General features: G+C 38.6%; 2 protein-coding genes across 10 annotated transcripts in view; both read left to right on the top strand.

The window, feature by feature from the left end:
• The window catches only part of LOC309804726 (protocadherin alpha-C2), a gene marked incomplete at its 5' end in the record, with an annotated part of 153034 nt that overhangs the window by 67459 nt on the left and 59204 nt on the right, over positions 1-26371 (top strand). The window lies entirely within an intron of this gene.
• On the top strand, positions 1231-3691 carry PCDHAC1 (protocadherin alpha subfamily C, 1; the record flags this gene model as incomplete). Its single annotated transcript, XM_082622289.1, is given in 3 exon segments — positions 1231-1758; positions 1760-1777; positions 1781-3691. Coding segments are annotated over 3 exon segments (2457 nt in total).

Here is a 26371-nt window from a genome sequence, read left to right as displayed (position 1 = left end):
CAGATCACTGTCCCGATTTCCGTGCAGAAGACCGGCCAAAAAACAAAGCTGGAGAATTTATGGGTATCAAGCCAGTTCTTACCCCACCTCAGTGCTGTTTTCTAAACATTTACAGAGAGCAAATTTGCAGAACAGTTTTCTGGTCACACTCTGTAAAGTATCTCAGTACTTTCCCCTTCACTTTGCACGTCCTGTTTGGGGATGAGTTGTCAATCTTTCTGGGTTTTTGGTGCTAACCTCCTCCCTCGCCCACAGCGTCGGGGGTCGCTTGCAAAGCACTCCCAGTAGGGCCTCCTGGGGCAAGAGAAACTGCTGATCCGCAAAAAAGCGGAAACGTGGAACCGGAATTGTGCTCGCACACTTTTGTGTCTTGAAAAGCGAGAATCCCGGGGAAGCTTCCCAATCTGTCCCTCGCTGGTAGCCTCTACTGAAATCTTGGCAGCTCCCGGGATATACGAAGGTGCAGGAAGAGATTTAAACTCGCAGCGGAGAGGCTGAGAATCCAGCACGGAATGCATCCCAGCACTTGGTTTTGTGGGCTCCTGTTTCCTTAAGCCTCGAAGGTGTCGTGGTTCACGGTCTCGGTTCCGCCTCTCAGCGCCTCCGCCCCGCAGTTCCTGTCGGAGTTCCGCCCTCTCCGCGGTCACTGTAGGGAGTCAGTGGGTCCGAGCGCCCGGGACCCGACGCTCCGCTTGCAAGCAGTCGCGGAGAAACGCCAGCCGAGGTCAGCCCCAGTTATAAACTGTCTTCAGGTAGAGGTTGTAGACATTAAGACCGCGGCGGTCTCAGGGCGTTTCCTAGGAAACGCCGTTTAAGGGAAGGCGTATTAGTTGTTGGGAGCGTCTTCCTTGCCCCGCCCCGCGCTCGCTGCCGGGGCGCGGGGCGAGATCCCAGCTGGCAGGGAACCGAGACCGCGCTTCCCCAACGCCGGCGGTTTACCTCGTCTCTGCACCCCTAGGCGGCGCTGCACTCCTCCGCACCCGGCTCGCTCCGCTTTCCCAGACGGCTGCCAAGCCTCCAGTCTAGCAAGCCTAGCTCGCAGCCAGCCGGCCCCGGGCAATTCCGGTATTCGGAAGACGAACGTCGGCGGTCTCTGCACCTCCAGTCGGCAGCAGCGGCCTGTCGGCCCTCTTTTTTTTTTTTTTTAAACCACGGCTTGTGATCTCCGGGAGTCCGGAGCATGGTCCCGGGTCACCGCTGGTGGAACGAGGACGCCGAGAGGGAGGGAGGATGGTGGGCTGGAGGGTGGCGGTTCTATGTTTGTGGGTCTCCTGCGGCTCTGCAGCGGGACAGGTCGAATACTCCGTGTCGGAGGAGACCGAACGGGGCGTAGCCGTAGGCAGTGTTGCCCAGGACTTGAGGCTGTCAGCGGCCGCTCTGTCCTTGCGGAACTTTCGCTTCCTTTCCGGCCACGGGGAGCCCTACTTCGAGGTCGATCTGGCCAGCGGAAGCTTGATGGTCAGAGGGCCGGCGGATCGCGAACGGCTGTGCGGGGACAAAGCTGCCTGCGTCCTGACCTCTGAGCTGGTGCTGGAGGACCTGCTGGAGCTGCACAAGATGCACGTTCACGTCCTGGACACCAACGACAACTCGCCTCACTTCCCTGCCGGCGACGTGCAGTTGCGCATTCCCGAGTTCCTGATGCTCGGAGTCCGTTTTACTCTCCCTAATGCCCAAGATGCCGACGAGGGAAGCAGTGGGGTGCTAAGCTACAGCCTGAGCCCCAGCCAGCACTTTCGCCTGGACATGGGGTCGTGCGCGGGTCGACGGCAGCGAATAGCCAGAGTTGGTATTGGAAAAAGCGCTGGATCGGGAGCAGCGTGCCACCCACCGGCTTGGGCTCACCTCCTGGGACGGCGGGCCGCCGGCGCGCTCCGGAGACGCACAAGTCACCATCGTCGTGGTGGACACAAACGACAATGCACCTGTATTTGAGCGCTCAGTATACCGCACCAAGGAGCCAGAGACTGCACCCAACGGGACTGTGTTATTCCGAGTCCAAGCCTCGGACCCGGATGAAGGCTCCAGTGGGGAAATCCGGTACTCCTTAAGCAATAGCACGCAGGCAAAGCTGCGACACCACTTTCACGTGCACCCTAGAAATGGGGAAGTGCGGGTAGCTGCTTCACTAGGTCCGCCTGAAACGCCGTTGGAGGCATACATCGAGGCGAGGGATGAAGGCGCCTTCGGTCTAGCCAGCACCGCCAAACTGCTGGTGGAAGTGACTGATGTGAACGATCACCATCCCGAGGTGAACCTCCCCACTTTCTCCAGTCCAGTTTCCGAGGACACCGCCGCTGGCACAGTGATTGCTCTCCTTAGTGTAAGGGATGAGGACCTTGGTCCCAATGGTAAGGTCGTTTGTAGCATGTCCACTAGAGGCCCTTTTAAGCTGAAGGCTTCCTTTGACAACTACTACAGTTTGCTGACTGATGGGCCGTTGGACCGGGAGCAGGTCAGTGAATACCAGGTCGTGATCACCGCCTTAGATGGTGGCTCGCCCCCACTTAGCACCCGCAGGACACTGACTGTGTCAGTTGCTGATGTGAACGACAATACACCAAACTTTCCTCAACCGAAACAGGAACTTCTTGTGGCTGAAAACAATGGCCCTGGGGCCTCCCTAGGACGTGTGTTTGCCCAGGACCCAGATCTGGGGAAGAATGGCGTCGTCTTTTATGAGCTGTTGGATATTATCTCTGAAGGGCAGGCAGCCTCTAACTTGGTGGCAGTAGATTCCTCCAGTGGGGCTATCACTGCCAAAATTTCCTTTGACTTTGAGCAGCTCAGGGAGTGTTACTTCCAAGTGGAAGCCCAGGATGGTGGCATTCCTCCCAGAAGTGCAACAGTGACTGTGAACTTGTTTGTGGTAGACAGGAACGGCAATGCTCCAGTCATCTTGTTTCCCTTGCCCAGAAATGGCTCTGTCCCAGTGGAAATTGTGCCCCGCTCTGCCAGAACAGGACACCTGGTCACAAAAGTGGTAGCAGAGGATGCAGACAGTGGCTCCAATGCTTGGCTTTCTTACCACATCTCTCAGGCTTCTGACTCGAGCCTTTTTAGAATTTCAGCCAATATGGGAGAGCTCCATACTGCTCGCTTAGTTCTTCCCACTGATGCAGTTAAACAGAGGGTGGTGGTAGTGGTCCGGGACCATGGAGACCCATCACTTTCCACCTCTGTCACACTGGGCGTTCTGTTGAGCAACTCTGTCCCTCGGGTCCTTCCAGACTTTGAAGATGGCTGGGAAAAAGGCGGACACCCTTCTGCCCAGAACATGTATTTAGTAATTGCCCTGGCCTGTATTTCCTTTTTATTTCTGGGGTGCTTACTTTTCTTTGTGAGTAGCAAGTGGAGCCAGATCCCAGGCTGTTGCTCTCAGAGCTGCTGTCGCTCTCCAGAGGAGTTGAGATATGGGAGCAAGATGGCTTCGAATCCTTGCATGACATCTGCCACAATAGATGTCACTACAGTCGAAAGACTTTCTCAGACCTATCTCTATCGGGCCTCTCTGGGACGTGGTTCTGACAATAACAGTTTGCTGTTGCATGGGGAATACAGTGCTGCTGACCTGAGAAATTTGGCCTCTGAGGTAGGACTGAATGTGCCAATATCCTGTATTCAGATTCACAATAGGAAAGGGGATCATGCAAATGTCGATGCCATGGTAAGCAAATTTTATGGGATTTGATTCCCTTGACCAGGAAATGGCCACTAGCTATTTCTGAAATGTTTCTTAGATGAGCCTTTGGCAACATTTAATCCAATGAATTGAATGCTCCTGCTTAGCATCCCCTGTGCCAAGGATTCTGGGAAGATATAGGTGTTAAAAGAGACTGTCCTTGGCCTCAAGAAGGTTACAGTTTATTTTTGAGAAAGCAAGGTAAGAAATTCAAACCTATTACAGAACAATTAAAATAATATAGCATAAAGTTCTAAAATTAAAAAAAATAAAGCACCAAAGTTTCTGGTACAGGTAATAAACAACCTGGGGGGTCTTTTTTATATAAATTTATTTATTTTTATTTATTTATTTTTGGCTGTGTTGGGTCTTCATTGCTGCTCGTGGGCTTTCTCTAGTTGTGGTGAGCAGGGGCTACTCTTTGTTTCAGTGCGCATGCTTCTCATTGCGGTGGCTTCTCTTGTTGCAGAGCCCAGGCTCTAGGCACGCAGGCTCTAGTAGTTGTGGCGCATGGGCTTCGTTGCTCCGCGGCATGTGGGATCTTCCCGGACCAGGGCTCGAACCTGTGTCCCCTACATTGGCAGGTGCATTCTTAACAACTGTGCCACCAGGGAAGTCCCTTGGGGTATCTTTAAATAATTCCTTTTAGGAATTTCTTTAAGGAATTACTTAAAGCAAATATCCCTTCATTAGAAGTATTTTGAGCAACAGATATGTGTAAGGCATTCTGATTCCTAAGGTGAGAATGAAAATTATGTAAGAGTATTTGTGTAATACAAACTAAATATCATGAATGATGAGACGTTTATTCATACCATTACAATACATGATTTAAAAATGATGATAACCTAAAACATGTAAAAATAAATTGCAGTGGATGTTCAAAGAAGGGAGAGAGAGAACATGAGAGGACATCAAGGCAGGGAGGAGGGGATCAGAGGAGGCTTTGTGGTAGAGATAGCTGTTGAATTGGATTGTGAATGCTATACCATTTAATAAAATGCAGCATACTCTCTAGGCTATATTTTACAATGAGTCCCGTTTTGACAAAGTAGTCTTTTTTGAGAATGATACTCGAAAACACAGCTAATAGTTCCACACAGTGTTTATAAGTGCATAAAAATTCTAGTCATGTCTCAAAACACCTATTTGTACTGACAGAAAGAAGATAAGATGATTGGGTATAGGACTTGACAACCTTTTATTTTGTGTTCTTATTGATATATTTCACAAAGAAGACAGATGAGTAATTGTTATGTCAGAAACATTTGTGTGTTCAAAGGTGCACTTACCATTCAAAGTCCATTCAACTTGGATTTAATATTCTTATTATTTTAGAAGCCAGAATACTTAGAAGTAAGTAAATACCATATTTGGGAGTAATGCATCTAATAAAATTAAATTATAACTCAGTTTATCTGTTTGGCATTTCAAAACTTTCTGAGTGGAGTGGGAGCAATTGGCTTAGCAATTTTACAATATTACTTTCCAACTTCTCATAGAGATCATGGATACAAGAGAAAGGTTGTGCAGAAATTAGGGAAGGGAATGAAGGGAATGTTCTACTCTTCTAGGTAATAAGGGAGAAAATTGGATAAGTTATTCTCCTTCAAATAACTATGTTAACTGCAAACAAAATAGATTTGCATCCATTATAATTTTGCATAATTAATGTTCACACATGATATAATGGAATCCAATATATATGATTAGTAAATACTTGCTGATGAATGAATAATTAAATTTGTGAATATATTAATTGGTTGGAAACACTGTTCAACATAGAGGGAAAAACTTTAACTTACTTTTATCTTTATGTGTATATATAGTTAACAGTTTAAAGGCTATTTTCCAACATATTATTTTCTTCCTTATGATATATAATCATGAAACAACACAACAGGGATTTTCTGATCCTAGAGCTAGCGTGAAAAATTTCAATGCTGTATTCTGGGGTTAAATAAGAGTCCAGTTCCTGTAGATAACGAAGTGATTAGTAGGAATGCACATCATAACACTGTGAACTTTGCAGTGAATGAAAATTAAAATGCAGTTAATTTTAAGGGAGAAAATTGGTGCACAAAATGTTAGTATTTCAGGTATCAAAACACAGTGTATAAACTCTCTATTAAGAAAATTCACCATTTATTTCTTTTATTTCATTGCTTTCTGTAACAAGGAGAGATAAGGATACCAGCAAGGTCTATGAAGTTTGAGAATCAGGAACTGTTTGAGAGAAACATTTTGACTAGACTACAAAGGAAACATAAGTAAGTGATAAGAAGATCAATGGATCTGAGAGTTAGAAGGAAAATTATCTACTTTAAAGGAAAAAAATGTAGTTAATAACAGAGGAAAATGTCCCTTGCCACAGAATTTTTAAACTTATGTGAGTGATAAATTAACAGAGATATACTGTTTAGACGTGCAGGGCTATTGTGCCATCTCACTCATCCAGTTGAATAGTCTTTTTCCATCACTGTTGATATTTTGCTTTTTAGGTTGTTCGTTGTCTGTTAATTTTTGTGGACTGGATAATTCCTTATATATATAGAAAGTTTGATGTATAAAAACATGGGGAAAATAACTTCCATAAAGCTGTAGTATTTGTAATTCAACACAGGCATTTATTATTTACTTCTTCCTATCCAAGTGCATATTGATCCAATCTTGATTCTTTAGAAAAGAATGCTTATCATAGTGTTCACTGAATGCCTTAAGAACAACTACAGAATTCTAGAAATAAGGTATTTTTTGCTTCAGTTTTATAAAACATATATCCTTTGAAAAGTGTGAAATTTCATAATTTTAACTGTGTGCCCGAGTCACACAGAATCATGTTGATGCATATGTTTTATATTTTGTTCTAACTCTAAGCTCTTCTGTCTTATTTTAGTTTAGAGTGAATGTTAGTATAATTTACAATACTAAAAAAAATTAACTTAAGAAATTCAGGAAGAAAAAAGGAAATTCAAGGAAACCTTTTATCTATATCTCTTCTTTGTTAATATTTAACAGATATAACCAAAATTGACCCACTGTGCAACAAGTAGACAACATGAGTCTCATGGCAATTTTTTCTGTTTAAAATTCTTGATAGACAATTTAATTTTTTAGATGGTATCTGAGGTGTAAACTCTACTATTTAAAATTAGTTGCATTGGCAATATTTTAATGTAGTAAATATTAATGTAGCAAAAATGCACAACAGCATACAACTGACTTTATTAAAAATTCCACATGAAAATTGTATTTTAAACATACCAATGTTTTATTAGTGTATCATTCTTCTGGGATTAAAGCAGTTTCTCTTTTGCCAGGATCTATGGAGTATAAAATATTTCCCCTTTGCAGTGTCGTTTGCTAACAGAGTGGTAGAATGTTTTTGGCATTCTGGGTATTTTTATTTGCTAACGTATATTCCTTAAGTAGACTTTCCCATAGGTTAATTGGATGTTTCCTTATATCTATTTTGACTTTGAAGCTGATAATCACACGCCGAAAAACTTTAGAGTGCAGTAACTAAGGAAGCGTGCAAGGTATATGATATATATTCAGATTAAAAAATATGTAAATAGATAGCACAATAGTATTCATTGTATAATGCAAAAACCTCAAACTAGTGAAAAGGAGAGAAAAAGAGCATTATAACTTGAGTAGAAAAAAGAAAAGCAATGCTTTTGGGAGATGTATGAATGGGAAAGTTTTGACAACATCTGATAATGTTAATGATATATTGATTTTTATTGCCTTCAATATTTGCAGTTAGAGGGAAACAATAATATTCCAGAGACTAAGTACACTTTAGCTGGCTTGGGATGAAGGTAGACTAAATTACTAAGAGGTTTTTACATTGCTCAAATGAGTGTAATGTGAATATCAGAAATAGCATTTGGCAGAACGTCAAATGAATATAAATCACAATCTAGGACTCTGATTAAAGTATGGGAAGTAAGGAATTTATTGGTAAGGATTATTCTTTTTTTTTTTTTTTTTTTTTTTTTTTTTTTTTTTTCTGTACGCGGGCCTCTCACTGCCGTGGCCTCTCCCGTCGCGGAGCACAGGCTCCGGACACACAGGCTCCGCGGCCATGGCTCGCGGGCCCAGCCGCTCCGCGGCACGTGGGATCCTCCGGGATCGGGGCACGAACCCGCGTCCCCTGCATCGGCAGGCGGACTCCCAACCACTGCGCCACCAGGGAAGCCCAAGGATTATTCTTTAAAACCAAAACTTAATGATAAAGGTGGTTACTCACCTTGTTCCCAATTTTAATTGATGAGATGAGAATGGGTCAGGAAGCCACGTCTCTTTTATACTGCATTTATGAAAAAGAATTAAGATAAGAATTTCTTCCTCAAGCTATAAACACAGAAGGTCATTATATATTTATCTGGAACTTGTCTTGGAATCTGGGAATGAATATGCAGTCACGTTGTCTCCTATGCTGCAGAGAAAGAGAAAAGCCTTTCTGTCCCAACCCAAATTGTTGGCTGTTCCTAGAGCCATCTGTTTGCCATGTACACATATACTGTTTTCATAGCTGAGCTCTATTGACATACCTCAAAGTGTACTCTCTGAATTCAGGCACATTATGTTTATTCTTTAGAATCTTTAAGCAAAGATTACAGCTGTTTTGTTTAGAATCAAAATGATGTTCATACAAAATAAAAACAACCAATTAAGACATCTTAATAGTGGGTTTCGACATCTATATTCATCACTTGAGATTGGCATGTCATTTTCCTTTCTTTTAAGGATTTGGTATCAAGGTTATGCTGGCCTTATTAAACAAGTTAGAAGTGGTTTTTTTCCTCTCCTTTTTTTTCTAGTCTCTGGTCATGTTTGTTAAGATCGGTGTTATTTCTGTCTTAAACATTTAGTAGAATTCACTAGGAATGTTCTCTGTGCCTTAAGTTTTCTTTGTGGGAAAGTTTTAAATCATGAAATCACATTTCTTTATTAGTAAGAGAAATATTCATATTTTTATTCTTCTTGTTTCATTTCTGTAAATTCTTTTTTTCCAGAAATATGTTAATTTTATCTAAATTTTCAAATATTTTGTCATAAAGTTTTTTATAATATCCTCTTTGTGATCTTTGTAACATCTACAGGATCTGTAGTGATATTCCTCTTTCCAATCTTGATGTTATTGTCACCTCTCATTTTTCCTGGTTAGACTTGGAAGTAGCTTGTTATATTAGCCTTTCAAGGACTATCTTGGCTTTTGGGATTCTCTTGCTTGTATATATGCTTTCTATTTAATTGATTTCTGCTCTTAACATTATTTACCTCCTAATATTTTCTTTATGTTCAATTTGCTATTTGATTTCTAGCTTCTTATATAGCTTATTGTTTTTCAGGGTTTTTTATTTTTAATGTATGGATTTAAAGCTGAAAAATTATCCTAAGTATGGTATGAGCTGCTTCATGCAAATCATATTTTTTAAAATGTTAATTGAAGTATAACATACATAAAAGTTAATATATTGTATATGTATAGCTTGCTGAACAATTCAAAATCAACAGAATCATGTAATCACCACAGAGGTAAAGAAGTAGAAGAGCATTACCAACACCCCAAGCCCCGCCCAGCCTCCTCCATCTTTACTCCCTTCTGAAATATAACTATTATCATGAATTCCAACATCATAAAAATAGAATCATATGGTATGATTATGTTTTTGTGTCTGGCTAATTTAATTCAATATCATACATATGACAATTATCTGGCCTGCTGTGTATAGCAATAATCCATCCATTAAATTGCTGTATGTCACATTGTATGAATATATCACAATTTATTTATCCATTTTTCTGCTGCTGGACATTTTTTTCAAGTTTATTTTTGCTATTATGGACAATTCTGCTATGAACATTTTTTCCATGTCTTTTGGTGCACATATTTGCATTTCTGTTGACTGTGTATCTAGTAGTAGAAATTGCTTGGTTATATGGCATGAGCATGCTCAAGTTTAATAGATACTGCCAACAGGTTCCCAAATTAGTTGTTCCAAGTTCCTCTCCTGCCAGCAGCACTTGAGAGTTTCAGTTACTCCACATACTTGAATAATGAGTCTTACCAGAATTTTACATTTTCATTGTTATAGTGGTGTGTACTGGTACCTCATTTTTAAAATTTAAGTTCTAGATTTGTGGTTTTTTCCATGTAATGTAATAATTGAATACTGAACAGTCTACGAAGTGACTATTAAAATGCTTAGACCATTCATCTCTCCTTTCCATTGTATATGTTTTTAAAGTCAGGTTTATTGGTTGTTTGAGAAATATTGGTTCACTGAGCTCTACAGATCTTCCAAATGTGGACACATTTTATTATGCAATAACAAAAAATCACATTTGTCAATACCACCATCGATCTCATCAGACAGACAGTCTTTTAGTATTGGGAACCTACAAGCTTGTGGTGGCAGACAAAAGTTTTCCAAAATTATGATTCTTACTCAAAATCTTAAATTTTATCATTTGCAACAAATACTGTCACTTGTTTTCCTTGCAGTGACAGGCTCATTTCATTCATTTTTAAGAGAACGTCTGCCTTCTGGTGTTATAAATACCCAAGTTCATCTTGTAAATTTCCTGTCTCAGACCTGGAGTCAACTATTTTACAAAGGTCCTTCAATCCTTTTTTGTGGGAGATGGTATTTAGAAATATAATCTGGACAGTAGGTGTGCTTATTCCTACATGGTTGAGTCAGCGTTTCTAGGTGTGAACTAGGGGATATGCATTTTTTAAAAGGTAAAATAAATCACAAGTTCATATTAATCTTTACAATTCAAGTTCAGAACTATTAGGTTTTTACTTAATTTCATCACTTTTACATTTGTATCTCCTTTCTCCCATAACAAAAATCCCAGTGTTCATTTATATCAACATATTACTAATTTATTTCCACACACTACTCAAAAACACACGTAGAAAACAATACCAGCATTACACCAACACTGTGATTACAGTAACAGTTTAATATTTTTGCCATTCTTTTCATTTGTAGGGTATATTTTACTAGGCTTGTACAAGTTACTGTGTTTTAAAGTATCTTGGAATAGTTCATCTCTGTGTAGTTATGCCACCAACTACATAGAGTTAGGTTCATTTGTTTCAAGTTGCGTTCAGAGTGAGGGCTTGCTTTTTTTTTTTTTTTTTGCGGTACGCGGGCCTCTCACTGCCGTGGCCTCACCTGCTGCGGAGCACAGGCTCCGGACGCGCAGGCTCAGCGGCCATGGCTAACGGGCCCAGCCGCTCTGCGGCATGTGGGATCTTCCCGGACTGGGGCACGAACCCATGTCCCCTGCATCGGCAGGCGGACTCTCAACAACTGCGCCACCAGGGAAGCCTGGGGGCTTTCTTTTTTTTTTTTTGGAATTTTGGAATTTTATTTTATTTATTTATTTTTATACAGCAGGTTCTTATTAGTCATCAATTTTATACACATCAGTGTATACATGTCAATCCCAGTCGCCCAATTCAACACACCACTATCCCCACCCACCGCAGCTTTCCCCCCTTGGTGTCTGTACGTTTGTTCTCTACATCTGTGTCCCAACTTCTGCCCTGCAAACCAGTTCATCTGTACCATTTTTCTAGGTTCCACATACATGTGTTAATATACGATATTTGTTTTTCTCTTTCTGACTTACTTCACTCTGTATGACAGTCTCTAGATCCATCCACGTCTCAACAAATGACCCAATTTCGTTCCTTTTTATGGCTGAGTAATATTCCATTGTACATATGTACCACAACTTCTTTATCCATTCGTCTGTCGATGGGCATTTAGGTTGTTTCCATGACCTGGCTATTGTGAATAGTGCTGCAATGAACATTGGGGTGCATGTGTCTTTTTGAATTATGGTTTTCTCTGGGTATATGCCCAGTAGTGGGATTGCTGGATCATATGGTAATTCTATTTTTAGTTTTTTAAGGAACCTCCATACTGTTCTCCATAGTGGCTGTATCAATTTACATTCCCACCAACACTGCAAGAGGGTCCTCTTTTCTCCACACCGTCTCCAGCATTTGTTGTTTGTAGATTTTCTGATGATGCCCATTCTAACTGGTGTGAAGTGATACCTCATTGTAGTTTTGATTTGCATTTCTCTAATAATTAGTGATGTTGAGCAGCTTTTCATGTGCTTCTCGGCCATCTGTATGTCTTCTTTGGAGAAATATCTATTTAGGTCTTCTGCCCATTTTTGGATTGGGTTCTTTGTTTCTTTAATATTGAGCTGCATGAGCTGTTTATATTTTGGAGATTAATCATTTGTCTGTTGATTCGTTTGCGAATATTTTAACCCATTCTGAGGGTTGTCTTTTCATCTTGTTTATGGTTTCCTTTGCTGTGCAAAAGCTTTGAAGTTTCATTAGGTCCCATTTGTTTATTTTTGGTTTTATTTCCATTACTCTAGGAGGTGGGTCAAAAAAGATCTTGCTGTGATGTATGTCAAAGAGAGTTCTTCCTATGTTTCCCTCTAAGAGTTTTATAGTATCTAGTCTTACATATAGGTCTCAAATCCATTTTGAGTTTATTTTTGTGTATGGTGTTAGGGCGTGTTCTAATTTCATTCTTTTACAAGTAACTGTCCAGTTTTCCCAGCACCACTTATTGAAGAGACTGTCTTTTCTCCATTGTATATCCTTGTCTCCTTTTTCATAGATTAGTTGACCATCGGTGTGTGGGTTTATCTCTGTGCTTTCTATCTTCTTTCACTGATTTATATTTCTGTTTTTGTGCCAGTACCATATTGTCTTGAGTACTGTAGCTTTGTGGTATAGTCTGAAGTCAGGGAGTCTGATTCCTCCAGCTCTATCTTTTTCCCTCAAGACTGCTTTGGCTATTCGGGGTCTTTTGTGTCTCCATACAAATTTTAAGATTTTTTGTTCTAGTTCCGTAAAAAATGCCATGGTAATTTGATAGTGATTGCATTGAATCTGTAGATTGCTTTGGGTAGTACAGTCATTTTCACAATATTGATTCTTCCAATCCAAGAACATGCTATATCTCTCCATCTGTTGGTATCATCTTTAATTTCTTTCATCAGTGTCTTAAGTTTTCTGCATAAAGGTCTTTTGTCTCCCTAGGTAGGTTTATTCGTAGGTATTTTATTCATTTTGTTGCAGTGGTAAATGGGAGTGTTTCCTTAATTTCTCTTTTAGATTGTTCATCATTAGTGTATAAGAATGCCAGAGATTTCTGTGCATTAATTTTGTATCCTGCAACTTTACCAAATTCATTGATTAGCTCTAGTAGTTTTCTGGTGGCATCTTTAGGATTCTCTATGTATAGTATCATGTCATCTGCAAACAGTGACAGTTTTACTTCCTTTTTTCCAATTTGTGTTCCTTTTATTTGTTTTTCTTCTCTGATTGTCATGGCTAGGACTTCCAAAACTATGTTGAATAATAGTGGTGAGAGTGGACAGCCTTGTCTTGTTCCTGACCTTAGAGGAAATGTTTTCAGTTTTTCACCATTGAGAATGATGTTTGCTGTGGGTTTGTCATATATGGCCTTTATTATGTTGAGGTAGGTTCCCTCTATGCCCACTTACTGGAGAGTTTTTATCATAAATGGGTGTTGAATTTTGTCAAAAGCTTTTTCTGCATCTATTGAGATGATCATATGGTTTTTCTTCTTCAATTTGTTAATATGGTATATCACATTGGTTGATTTGCATATTATGAAAAATCTTTTTTTTTTACAAGTTAACATCTTTTATTTTTTTATTTTTATTTTTTAAATTTATTTTTTATTTTTTTATTTTTTTGCTTTATAACAAATTTAATCAGTTATACATATACATATGTTCCCATATCCCCTCCCTTTTGCGTCTCCCTCCCACCCTCCCTATCCCACCCCTCCAGGCGGTCACAAAGCACCCAGCTGATCTCCCTGTGCTATGCAGCTGCTTCCCACTAGCTATCTACCTTACGTTTGGTAGTGTATATATGTCCATGCCGCTCTTTCTCTTTGTCACAGCTTACCCTTCCCCCTCCCCATATCCTCAAGTCCATTCTCTAGTAGGTCTGTGTCTGTATTCCTGTCTTACCCCTATGTTCTTCATGACATTTTTTTTTCTTAAATTCCATATATATGTGTCAGCATACAGTATTTGTCTTTCTCTTTCTGACTTACTTCACTCTGTATGACAGACTCTAGGTCCATCCACCTCATTACAAATAGCTCAATTTCATTTCTTTTTATGGCTGAGTAATATTCCATTGTATTTATGTGCCACATCTTCTTTACGCATTCATCCGATGATGGACACTTAGGTTGTTTCCATCTCCAGGCTATTGTAAATAGGGCTGCTATGAACATTTTGGTACATGTCTCTTTTTGAATTATGGTTTTCTCAGGGTATATGCCCAGTAGTGGGATTGCTGGGTCATATGGTAGTTCTATTTGTAGTTTTTTAAGGAACCTCCATACCGTTCTCCATAGTGGCTGTACCAATTCACATTCCCACCAGCAGTGCAAGAGTGTTCCTTTTTTTCCACACCCTCTCCAGCATTTATTGTTTGTAGATTTTTTGATGATGGCCATTCTGACTGGTGTGAGATGATATCTCATTGTAGTTTTGATTTGCATTTCTCTAATGAGTAAAGATGTTGAGCATCCTTTCATGTGTTTGTTGGCAGTCTGTATATCTTCTGTGGAGAAATGTCTATTTAGGTCTCCTGCCCATTTTTGGATTGGATTGTTTGTTTTTTTGTTATTGAGCTGCATGAGCTGCTTATAAATTTTGGAGATTAATCCTTTGTCAGTTGCTTCATTTGCAAATATTTTCTCCCATTCTGAGGGTTGTCTTTTGGTCTTGTTTATGGTTTCCTTTGCTGTGCAAAAGCTTTTAAGTTTCATTAGGTCCCATGTGTTTATTTTTGTCTTTATTTCCATTACTCTAGGAGGTGGGTCAAAAAGGATCTTGCTGTGATTTATGTCATAGAGTGTTCTGCCTATGTTTTCCTCTAAGAGTTTGATAGTGTCTGGCCTTATATTTAGGTCTTTAATCCATTTTGAGCTTATTTTTGTGTATGGTGTTAGGGAGTGATCTAATCTCATACCTTTACATGTCCCTATCCAGTTTTCCCAGCACCACTTATTGAAGAGACTGTCCTTTCTCCACTGTACATTCCTGCCTCCTTTATCAAAGATAAGGTGACCATATGTCCGTGGGTTTATCTCTGGGCTTTCTATCCTGTTCCATTGATCTATCTTTCTGTTTTTGTGCCAGTACCATACTGTCTTGATTACTGTAGCTTTGTAGTATAGTCTGAAGTCAGGGAGCCTGATTCCTCCAGCTCCATTTTTCGTTCTCAAGATTGCTTTGGCTATTTGGGGTCTTTTGTGTTTCCATACAAATTGCGAAATTTTTTGCTCTAGTTCTGTGAAAAATGCCAGGGGTAGTTTGATAGGGATTGCATTGAATCTGTAGATTGCTTTGGGTAGTAGAGTCATTTTCACAATGTTGATTCTTCCAATCCAAGAACATGGTACATCTCTCCATCTATTTGTATCATCTTTAATTTCTTTCATCAGTGTCTTATAATTTTCTGCATACAGGTCTTTTGTCTCCTTAGGTAGGTTTATTCCTAGATATTTTATTCTTTTTGTTGCAATGGTAAATGGGAGTGTTTCCTTGATTTCACTTTCAGATTTTTCATCATTAGTATATAGGAATGCCAGAGATTTCTGTGCATTAATTTTGTATCCTGCAACTTTACCAAATTCATTGATAAGCTCTATTAGTTTTCTGGTAGCATCTTTAGGATTCTCTATGTATAGTATCATGTCATCTGCAAACAGTGACAGCTTTACTTCTTCTTTTCCGATTTGGATTCCTTCTATTTCCTTTTCTTCTCTGATTGCTGTGGCTAAAACTTCCAAAACTATGTTGAATAAGAGTGGTGAGAGTGGGCAACCTTGTCTTGTTCCTGATCTTAGTGGAAATGGTTTCAGTTTTTCACCATTGAGGACGATGCTGGCTGTGGGTTTGTCATATATGGCCTTTATTATGTTGAGGAAAGTTCCCTCTATGCCTACTTTCTGCAAGGTTTTTATCATAAATGGGTGTTGAATTTTGTCGAAAGCTTTCTCTGCATCTATTGAGATGATCATATGGTTTTTCTCCTTCAATTTGTTAATATGGTGTATCACGTTGATTGATTTGCGTATATTGAAGAATCCTTGCATTCCTGGAATAAACCCCACTTGATCATGGTGTATGATCCTTTTAATGTGCTGTTGGATTCTGTTTGCTAGTATTTTGTTGAGGATTTTTGCATCTATGTTCATCAGTGATATTGGCCTGTAGTTTTCTTTCTTTGTGACATCCTTGCCTGGTTTTGGTATCAAGGTGATGGTGGCCTTGTAGAATGAGTTTGGGAGTGTTCCTCCCTCTGCTATATTTTGGAAGAGTTTGAGAAGGATAGGTGTTAGCTCTTCTCTAAATGCTTGATAGAATTCACCTGTGAAGCCATCTGGTCCTGGGCTTTTGTTTGTTGGAAGATTTTTTATCACAGTTTCAATTTCAGTGCTTGTGATTGGTCTGTTCATATTTTCTATTTCTTCCTGATTCAGTCTTGGCAGGTTGTGCATTTCTAATAATTTGTCCATTTCTTCCAGGTTGTCCATTTTATTGGCATAGAGTTGCTTGTAGTAATCTCTCATGATCTTTTGTATTTCTGCAGTGTCAGTTGTTACTTCTCCTTTTTCATTTCTAATTCTATTCATTTGAGTCTTCTCCCTTTTTTTCTTGATGAGTCTGGCTAATGGTTTATCAATTTTGTTTATCTTCTCAAAGAACCAGCTTTTAGTTTTATTGATCTTAGCTATCGTTTCCTTCATTTCTTTTTCATTTATTTCTGATCTGATTTTTATGATTTCTTTCCTTCTGCTAACTTTGGGATGTTTTTGTTCTTCTTTCTCTAATTGCTTTAGGTGCAAGGTTAGGTTGTTTATTCGAGATGTTTCCTGTTTCTTAAGGTGGGATTGTATTGCTATAAACTGCCCCCTTAGAACTGCTTTTGCTGCATCCCATAGGTTTTGTGTCATCGTGTCTCCATTGTCATTTGTTTCTAGGTATTTTTTAATTTCCCCTTTGATTTCTTCAGTGATCACTTTGTTATTAAGTAGTGTATTGTTTAGCCTCCATGTGTTTGTATTTTTTACAGCTCTTTTCCTGTAATTGATATCTAGTCTCATAGCATTGTGGTCGGAAAAGATACTTGATACAATTTCAATTTTCTTAAATTTACCAAGGCTTGATTTGTGACCCAAGATATGATCTATCCTGGAGAATGTTCCTTACGCACTTGAGAAGAAAGTGTAATCTGCTGTTTTTGGATGGAATGTCCTATAAATATCAATTAAATCTGCTCTGTTGTGTCATTTAAAGCTTCTGTTTCCTTATTTATTTTCTGTTTGGATGATCTGTCCTTTGGTGTAAGTGAGGTGTTAAAGTCCCCCACTATTATTGTGTTACTGTCGATTTCCTCTTTTATGAGTGTTAGCAGTTGCCTTATGTATTGAGGTGCGCCAATGTTGCGTGCATATATATTTTTAATTGTTATATCTTCTTCTTGGATTGATCCCTTGATCATCATGTAGTGTTCTTCTTTGTCTCTTGTAATAGTCTTTTTTTTAACGTCCATTTTGTCTGATATGAGAATTGCTACTCCAGCTTTCTTTTGATTTCCATTTGCATGGAATATCTTTTTCCATCCCCTCACTTTCAGTCTGTATGTGTCCCTAGGTCTGAAGTGGGTCTCTTGTAGACAGCATATATATGGGTCTTGTTTTTGTATCCATTTAGCAAGTCTGTGTCTTTTGGTTGGAGCATTTAATCCATTCACCTTTAAGGTAATTATCAATATGTATGTTCCTATGACCATTTTCTTAATTGTTTTGGGTTTGTTTTTGTAGGTCCTTTTCTTCCCTTGTGTTTCCCACTTATAGAAGTTCCTTTAGCATTTGTTGTAGAGCTGGTTTGGTGGTGCTGAATTCTCTTAGCTTTTGCTTGTCTGTAAAGCTTTTGATTTCTCCATCGAATCTGAATGAGATCCTTGCGGGGTAGAGTAATCTTGGTTGTAGGTTCTTCCCTTTCATCACTTTAAGTATATCATGCCACTCCCTTCTGGCTCGTAGAGTTTCTGCTGAGAAATCAGCTATTAACCTTTTGGGAGTTCCCTTGTATGTTATTTGTCATTTTTCCCTTGCTGGTTTCAATAATTTTTCTTTGTCTTTAATTTTTGCCAATTTAATTACTATGTGTCTCAGCGTGTTTGTTCTTAGGTTTATCCTGTATGGGACTCGCTCAGCTTCCTGGACTTGGGTGGCTATTTCCTTTCCCATGTTAGGGAAGTTTTTGACTATAATCTCTTCAAATATTTTCTCTGGTCCTCTCTCTCTCTCTCTCTTCTCCTTCTGGGACCCCTATAATGCAAATCTTGTTGCGTATAATGTTGTCCCAGAGGTCTCTTAGGGTGTCTTCATTTCTTTTCATTCTTTTTTCTTTATTCTCTTCCTCAGCAGTGAATTCTCCCATTCTGTCTTCCAGGTCACTTATCCGTTCTTCTCCCTCAGTTATTCTGCTATTGATTCCTTCTAGTGTAGTTTTCATTTCAGTTATTGTTTTGTTCATCTCTGTTTGCTTGTTCTTTAATTCTTGTAGGTCTTTGTTAAACATTTCTTGCTTCTTCTCTATCTTTGCCTCCATTCTTTTTCCGAGGTCCTGGAACATCTTCGCTATCATTATTCTGAATTCTTTTTCTGGAAGGTTGCCTATCTCCACTTCATTTAGTTGTTTTTCTGGGGGTTTATCTTGTTCCTTCATCTGGTACATAGCCCTCTGCCTTTTCATCTTGTCTCTCTTTCTGTGAATGTTGCTTTTGTTCCATAGGCTGCAGGGTTGTAGTTCTTCTTGCTTCTGCTATCTGCCCTGTGGTGGATGAGGCTATCTAAGAGGCTTGTGCAAGTTTCCTGTTGGGAGGGACTGGTGGTGGGTAGAGCTGACTGTTGCTCTGGTGGGCAGAGCTCAGTAAAACTTTAATCCGCTTGACTGCTGATGGGTGGGGCTGGGTTCCCTCCCTGTTGGTTGTTTGGAATGAGGCAACCCAACACTGGAGCCTACCTGGGCTCTTTGGTGGGGCTAATGACAGACTCTGGGAGGGCTCACGCCAAGGAGTACTTACCAGAACTTCTGCTGCCAGTGTCCTTGTCCCCATGGTGAGCCACAGCCACCCTCTGCCTCTGTAGGAGACCCTCCAACACTAGCAGGCAGGTCTGGTTCAGTCTCCCCTGGGGTCACTGCTTCTTCCCCTGGGTCCTGATGTGCGCACTACTTTCTGTGTGCCCTCCAAGAGTGGAGTCTCTGTTTCCCCCAGTCCTGTCGAAGTCCTGCAATCAAATCCCACTAGCCTTCAAAGTCTGATTTTCTAGGAATTCCTCCTTGCGTTGCTGGACTCCCAGGTTGGGAAGCCTGACGTGGGGTCCAGAACCTTCACTCCAGTGGGTGGACTTCTGTGGTTTAAGTGTTCTCCAGTCTGTGAGTCACCTACCCAGCAGTTATGGGATTTGATTTTACTGTGATTGCGCCCGTCCTACCATCTCATCGTGGCTTCTCCTTTGTCTTTGGATGTGGGGTATCTTTTTTGGTGAGTTCCAGTGTCTTCCTGTCAATGATTGTCCAGCAGCTAGTTGTGATTCTGGTGTTCTCACAAGAGGGAGTGAGAGCATGTCCTACGCCACCATCTTGGTTCCTCAGCGCTTGCTTTTTAAAATTACATATTTTTGAACCACCTTTATCCAATTCCCCCTCTCCCCCACCCCCTCCTTTGGTAACCACAAATCTGATCTCTTTTTCTATGAGTTTTTTTTTTTTTTTTTTTTTTTTGCGGTACGTGGGCTTCTCACTGTTGCGTTCTCTCCCGTTGCGGAGTACAGGCTCTGGACGCACAGGCTCAGCGGCCATGGCTCACGGGCACAGCTGCTCCGCAGCATGTGGGATCTTCCTGCACTGGGTCACAAACCCGTGTCCCCTGCATCGGCAGGCGGACTCTCAACCACTGCACCACCAGGGAAGCCCTGTCTGTTTGTTTTTGAAGTATAATTGACCTACAACACCATGTTAGTTCTGGTGCACAACATAGAGACTTGATATTTCTGTACATTATGAAATGATCACCATAATAAGTCTAGTTACCATTTGTCACCATACAAAGATATTACATTATTATTTCCTGTACTTTCCACACTGTACATTTTATACCTGTGACTCATTTATTCTGTAACTGGAAGTTTGCACCTCTTAATTTTCCTTACCTAGTTCACTCATCCTCCAACTCCTTCCCTTCTGCCAACCACCTGTTTGTTCTCTGTACCTATGACTCTGTTTCTGTTTTGTTTATTCATTTGTTTTGTTTTTAGATTCCACATATAAGTGGAATCTTACAGTATTTGTGGTTGTCTGACTTATTTCACTTAGCATAATAACCTCAAGGTCCATCCAGGTTGTCACAAATGGCAAGATTTCATTCTTTTCTATGGCTGAGTAGTATTCATTTCAACTGGGCACTGTTGCTGGGCACTTAGGTTGCTTCCGTATCTTGGCTATTAATAGTGATTAATGCTGCAGTGAACATAGTGGTTCATATATCTTTTCAAACTAGTGTTTTCATTTTCTTTGGAAAAATAGCCAGAAGTGGAATTGCTGGATTCTATGGTAGTTCTATTTCTAATCTTTTGAGGAAACATCATACTGTTTTCCGTAGTGGCTGCACTGATTTACATTCCTTTAAACAATGCATGAGTGTTCCCTTTTCTCCACATTGTCACCAACATTTCTTTCTTATTTGTTGTCTTTTTGATAATAGCCATTCTGACAGGTGTGAGGTGATGTCTCAATGTGGTTTTGATTTGCATTTCCCTGATGATTAGTGATGTTGAGCATCTTTGCATGTAACTGTTGGCCATCTGTATGTCTTCTTTGAAAAAATGTCTATGCAGATCCTCTGCCCATTTTTTAATCAGGTTGTTTGTTTTTTAGATGTTGAGTTATATGAGTTCTTTGTATATTTTGTATATTAACTGCTTATTGGATATATCATTTGCAAATATCTTGTCCCAATCAGTAGGTGGCGTTTTCATTTTGTTGATAGATTCCTTTGCTGTGCAAAACTGTTTTAGTTTGATGTGGCCCCATTTGTTTATTTTTGCTTTATTCATTTATTCTAGGTTGTCCATTTTATTTGCATATAATTGTTCATAGTACTCTCTTATGATAGTTGTATTTCTGTGGTGTCAGTTGTCACTTCTTTTCATTTCTGATTTTATTTATTTGCGTCCTCTTTTTTTCTTCATGAGTCTGGCTAAAGGTTTATCAATTTTGTTTATCTTTTCAAAGAACCAGCTTTTAGTTTCATTGATGTTTTCTATTTTTTTTTTTAGTCTCTATTTCATAAATTTCTTCTCTGGTCTTTATGATTTCTTTCCTTCTGCTAACTTTGAGTTTTGTTTGTTATTCTTTTTCTAGTTCCTTTAGGTGTAAAAGTTAGATTGTTTAAGATTTTTCTTATTTCCTAAGGTAGGCTTGTATTGCTGTAATCTTCCCTTTTAGAACTGCTTTTGCTGTGTCCCATAGATTTGGGATCGTTGTGTTTCTGTTTTTTTATCTCCAGGTATTTTTCGATTTTCTCTTTGACTTCTTCAGTGACCCATTGGTTGTTTAGCATATTGTTTAGCCTCCACATGTTTGTGTTTTTGGGTGTTTTTTGCAGTTTTTTCCTTATAGTTGATTTCTAGTCTTATAGTGTTGTGACTGGAAAAGATGCTTGATGTGATTTCATTCTTCTAAAATTTACTGGGACTTGTTTTGTGGCCTAGCATGTGATCTATCCTGGAGAATGCTCCATGTGTACTTGAAAAGAATGTGATTTCTGCTGCTTTTGCATGGAATCGACTATATATCTATTAAGTTCATCTGCCCTAATGTATCATTTAAGGCCAGCATTTCCTTATTGATTTTCTGTCTGGGTGATCTATTCACTAATGTAAGTGGTATGTTAAAGTCCTTTTCTATTATTGTGTTACTGTTAATTTCTTTCATTACATCTGTTAATGTTTGCTTTATGTATTTAGGTGCTCCTATGTTGGGTGCATATATTGGGTTGGTCAAAAAGGTCATTTGGGTTTTTCCATAAGATCTTACAGAAAAACCTGAATGACCTTTTTGGCCAACGCAATATATTTACAGTTGTTACATCTTCTTGTTGGATTGATCCCTTTATTATAATGTAAGTTCCTTCTTTGTGTCTTATTATACTCTTTGTGTTAAAGTGTATTTTGTCTGATATAAGTATGGCTACTCCAGCTTTCTTTCTTTTTTTTTTTTTTTTGCGGTATGCGGGCCTCTCACTGTTGTGGCCTCTCCTGTTGCGGAGCACAGGCTCCGGACGCGCAGGCTCAGCGGCCATGGCTCAGGGGCCCAGCCGCTCCGTGGCATGTGGGATCCTCCTGGACCGGGGCACAGACCCGCGTCCCCTGCATCGGCAGGTGGACTCTCAACCACTGTGCCACCAGGGAAGCCCTCCAGCTTTCTTTTTGTTTCCATTTACATGGAATACCTTTTTCTACCCCCTCACTTAAGGTCTTTGCACGACTTTCATTAGATATTTGATATTTTGATGCTATTTTAAATGCTATTTAAATTTTTTATTTTATAGTTTTTGTTGCAAGTATATAAATATAAAAATATTTTTATATTAATTTTGTATTCAGTGTCCTTGCTAAATTTATTTTAAAATCTCACATTTTATATTATTTTATATTTTCTATATATATTATCATGCAATCTCCAAATAATGTTAGTTTTACTTATTTATTTTTACTTCTAACCATATAGTTTTCCTTTTTTATGGCATTGTTGAATTGAAGTGATGATAATGGGTAATCTTGTTTTATTCCTGATCTCAGAAAGTTTTTAATATTTAATGTAAAATACATTGTTTTTTTCAGATATTTTTAGACTAAGGAAGTTTCCTTCCCATTCCAACATACTAAGACGTTGTCTCTTTTCACCTTCATTTAAAAAAAAAAAAATCAATGGGGGCTTCCCTGGTGGCATAGTGGTTGAGAGTCTGCCTGCCAATGCAGGAGACACGGGTTCGTGCCCCGGTCCGGGAGGATCCCACATGCCACGGAGCGTCTGGGCCCGTGAGCCATGGCCGCTGAGCCTGCGCGTCCGGAGCCTGTGCTCCTCAACGGGAGAGGCCACAACAGTGAGAGGCCCACGTACCGCAAAAAAAAAAAAAAAAAAAAAAAAAATCAATGGATGTTAAATTTATCACATATTTTTCTGTTTATTGAGGTGATCTATGATTTTCATCCTTTTATTGTATTCAAACCATGAATTATGTCAGTCTATTTAATAGTAATAAACCAATCTTCCATTTTTAGAATAAATCTAGTGTCAATGTATTATCTTTTCTTAATATCACTAGATTTAGCTTCCTAACATTTTGCTTAGAATTTTAAAAATCTGGGTTTATGATAGAAATTTTCCATTTTTATAATGTTTTTGTCAGGGTTTGGTATCATGACTATGCTGACCTCATATAGTAAATTGGTGTGTTACCTTTTTTTCAATTCTTTAGAAAGTTTGTGTATATAAGTCAGTTTTTTTTTCCTCCCATAAACATTTAGAAGAATTCAAAATGAAGCCTTATTGGACTAGAGTTCTCTTCATGAAAACGTTTTTAATTATAAATCAATATCTATTATAGGTATGGAACTATACAGATCTTCTGTTTCTAGTTGTAACAATTTGCTTCATTGTGTTTTCCAATAAATTTGTGCATTTAGTCAAATGCACAGATATAAATTTATAATGTATAGGCTTAAAGTTGTTCATAATATTTCTTCATATTATTTGAATGTTGAACCAAATGATGTTTCTTTTTGTATTCCTAGTTTGATGTTTTTTATTTCTCTTTTTTTGTTAACTTTTGCTGTAGATTTATTGATTTTATTAGTTTTTTCAGTGAGCCATCTTTTGAATGCCAGAAAATAAAAAGTAAAAAACATATTACCTTTAAATGAGCAATAGGAAGACTGACAACTGAGATCTCAAGAAAAAAATGGAAGCCAGAAAACAATGAAATGACATCTTCAAGGGCTTTTTAAAAAAATCTGATAACCTAGAATTTTATACCCAGAAAAAATATCCTTCAGAAAAAGAAGTAAATAGGGACTTCCCTGGTGGTCCAGTGGTTAAGACTCCGAGCTTCCACTGCAGGGGACGTGGGTTTGATCCTTGGTCGGGGAAGCAAAATCCCAAATAAAACAAACAAAAACCAATAAACAAACAAAAGAAGTAAATAAAAATATTTTCAAACAAAACAAAATTGAGGAAATGCATCTCAATCAGATTTGCATGAAGGAAATAGTAAGTAATTTCTTTAGTTATATGGAAAATATTCCCAAGTAGAAGCATAGAAATATAGGAAGGAAGAGAAGGAAGCAGCAGAGAAAGTAAATACTTACTGAATAAACAAAAATAATGCATAGTAGAATTTAAAATATAAAAAGAACTGAAGTATATGAGGACAATAACAAAAATATGGAGAGAGGTAAATGGAATTAAAAGGTTCTGAGCCCATTGCATTGTCCTGGAAGTAAAAAATTATATTAGACTTTAATAAGTCAGGGATGAAGGATTATCTTCTAAGATAATCCATTTAAGATAGTAGAAAAAAAAGTAACCAATAAGTTAATAGTGGGGAGAAAATAAGATAAAAATATACTTAATTAGTCTAAAAGAAGGCAAGAAAGAGGGAGAAAAGGCAAATTAGATAAGGTAAATAAATACAAGTAGGTGATTAAAATCCAGGTATATCACTAGTTACATTAAATGTAAACAGACTAAACATTCCAATTAACAAAGATGGTCAGACTGGTTAGAAATCAAACACCCATATGTCACCTATTAGAGACACACCATTATAAAAAGGATAAAGAAAAGTTGGAAGTAAAAGGATGGAAAGAGACATACCATGTAAACAGTTTTGAAAAGGAAAACTGTATAGCTAGCTATACACATATCACTTATAGTAGACCCTAAGGCAAGAAGCCATATAGATATAAATAGGGACATTACATAATAATACAAGCAAGGGTCAACCCACTAATTAATAACATAATCTTTAAGTACCTTAAGCAAAAATGGGTAAACTCCAAGGAGAAGTAGAGAAATCCATACCAGAATGGGAAATTTTAACATACTTTGTTCAGGAACAGAATAAGGAGACAAAAGAAAATCAATACGGTTACAGAGAATTTGAATAAGGGGCATAACAAACTTGTACATGTGTGTGTATAAAATCACTCAACAACTGCAGAATGAAACTCTTTAAAACCTTTAAAATGCATGTGAGTACATGGTGCATTTATGAAAATTAAACATAGTATATTATATAAAGATTATATGTATATATATTATATATATAAAGATTATATTCTATAATCTTTTAGTTATAGATTTCTTGTTACATCCCACTGTCATCAAATCATATCCAGTGTGATTTTAATTCTTTCATATTTGTTGAAATTTGCTTTGAAGCCCATCATATAGTCATTTTTTGGAAAACTTTTTGTTTATTGAAGTATAATATACGTATTGAAAAGTGCACACATCATAAATGTACAGCTGGATAAATGTACACAAACTGAACACATCTATGTAACTAGCACATAAATCTAGACACAGAACATTGTCAGCACTCCAGAAACTCCAATCACAATCCGCCCAAGGGTAACCACTATTCTGACTTCTAACAACCTTGATTTGTTTTGCTGTTTTTATACTTTATATATATGGAATTATATAGTATGTATGCTTTTGTTTTACTATCTTTGGCTAAACATGATTATTTGTGAGATTCATCCATGTTGTTTATATAGCTGCATATCATTGATTCTAGTATAGGATTTCAGGGTGTGAATGGTCAATTTTTTTTTTTAAGATGTTGGGGGTAGGAGTTTATTAATTAATTTATTTATTTTTGCTGTGTTGTGTCTTCATTTCTGTGCGAGGGCTTTCTCTAGTTGTGGCAAGCGGGGGCCACTCTTCATCGCGGTGCATGGGCCTCTCACTATCACGGCCTCTCTTGTTGCAGAGCACAGGCTCCAGACGTGCAGGCTCAGTAGTTGTGGCTCATGGGCCTAGTTGCTCCGCGGCATGTGGGATCCTCCCAGACCAGGGCTCGAACCCATGTCCCCTGCATTAGCAGGCAGATTCTCAACCACTGCGCCACCAAGGAAGCCCCTCAATTTTTGTAAATGTTCATGAATATCTATGTTCATGAAAGGGTAGTATTCTGAAATTGCCTGTAGGAGTGCTCTATATATGTTTGTTAAGTCTTTTGCTAATTGTGTTGTTTAAATATTCTATATTCTTTTTTATTCTTTTTATTTGCTTATTTTATGTGACTGAAAAGTTATGTTAAAGCGTCCCACTATAAATGTTGAATTGTTTATTTCTTCTTGGACTTCTGTCAATATTTTACTTCATATATTTTGAGGCTTTTAATTTTATTTAGATATTTAACCAAATTTAAATTTGTAATATTTTCCTGTTAATTGAAACTTTTAACATTATGAAATAACTCTCTTTATCTCT

Source organism: Mesoplodon mirus (assembly GCF_964341445.2).
Source record: "Mesoplodon mirus genome assembly, chromosome: 5".
In the NCBI taxonomy this organism is placed as follows: Eukaryota; Metazoa; Chordata; class Mammalia; order Artiodactyla; family Ziphiidae; genus Mesoplodon; species Mesoplodon mirus.
This window is presented reverse-complemented; position numbering and strand designations above follow the sequence as displayed.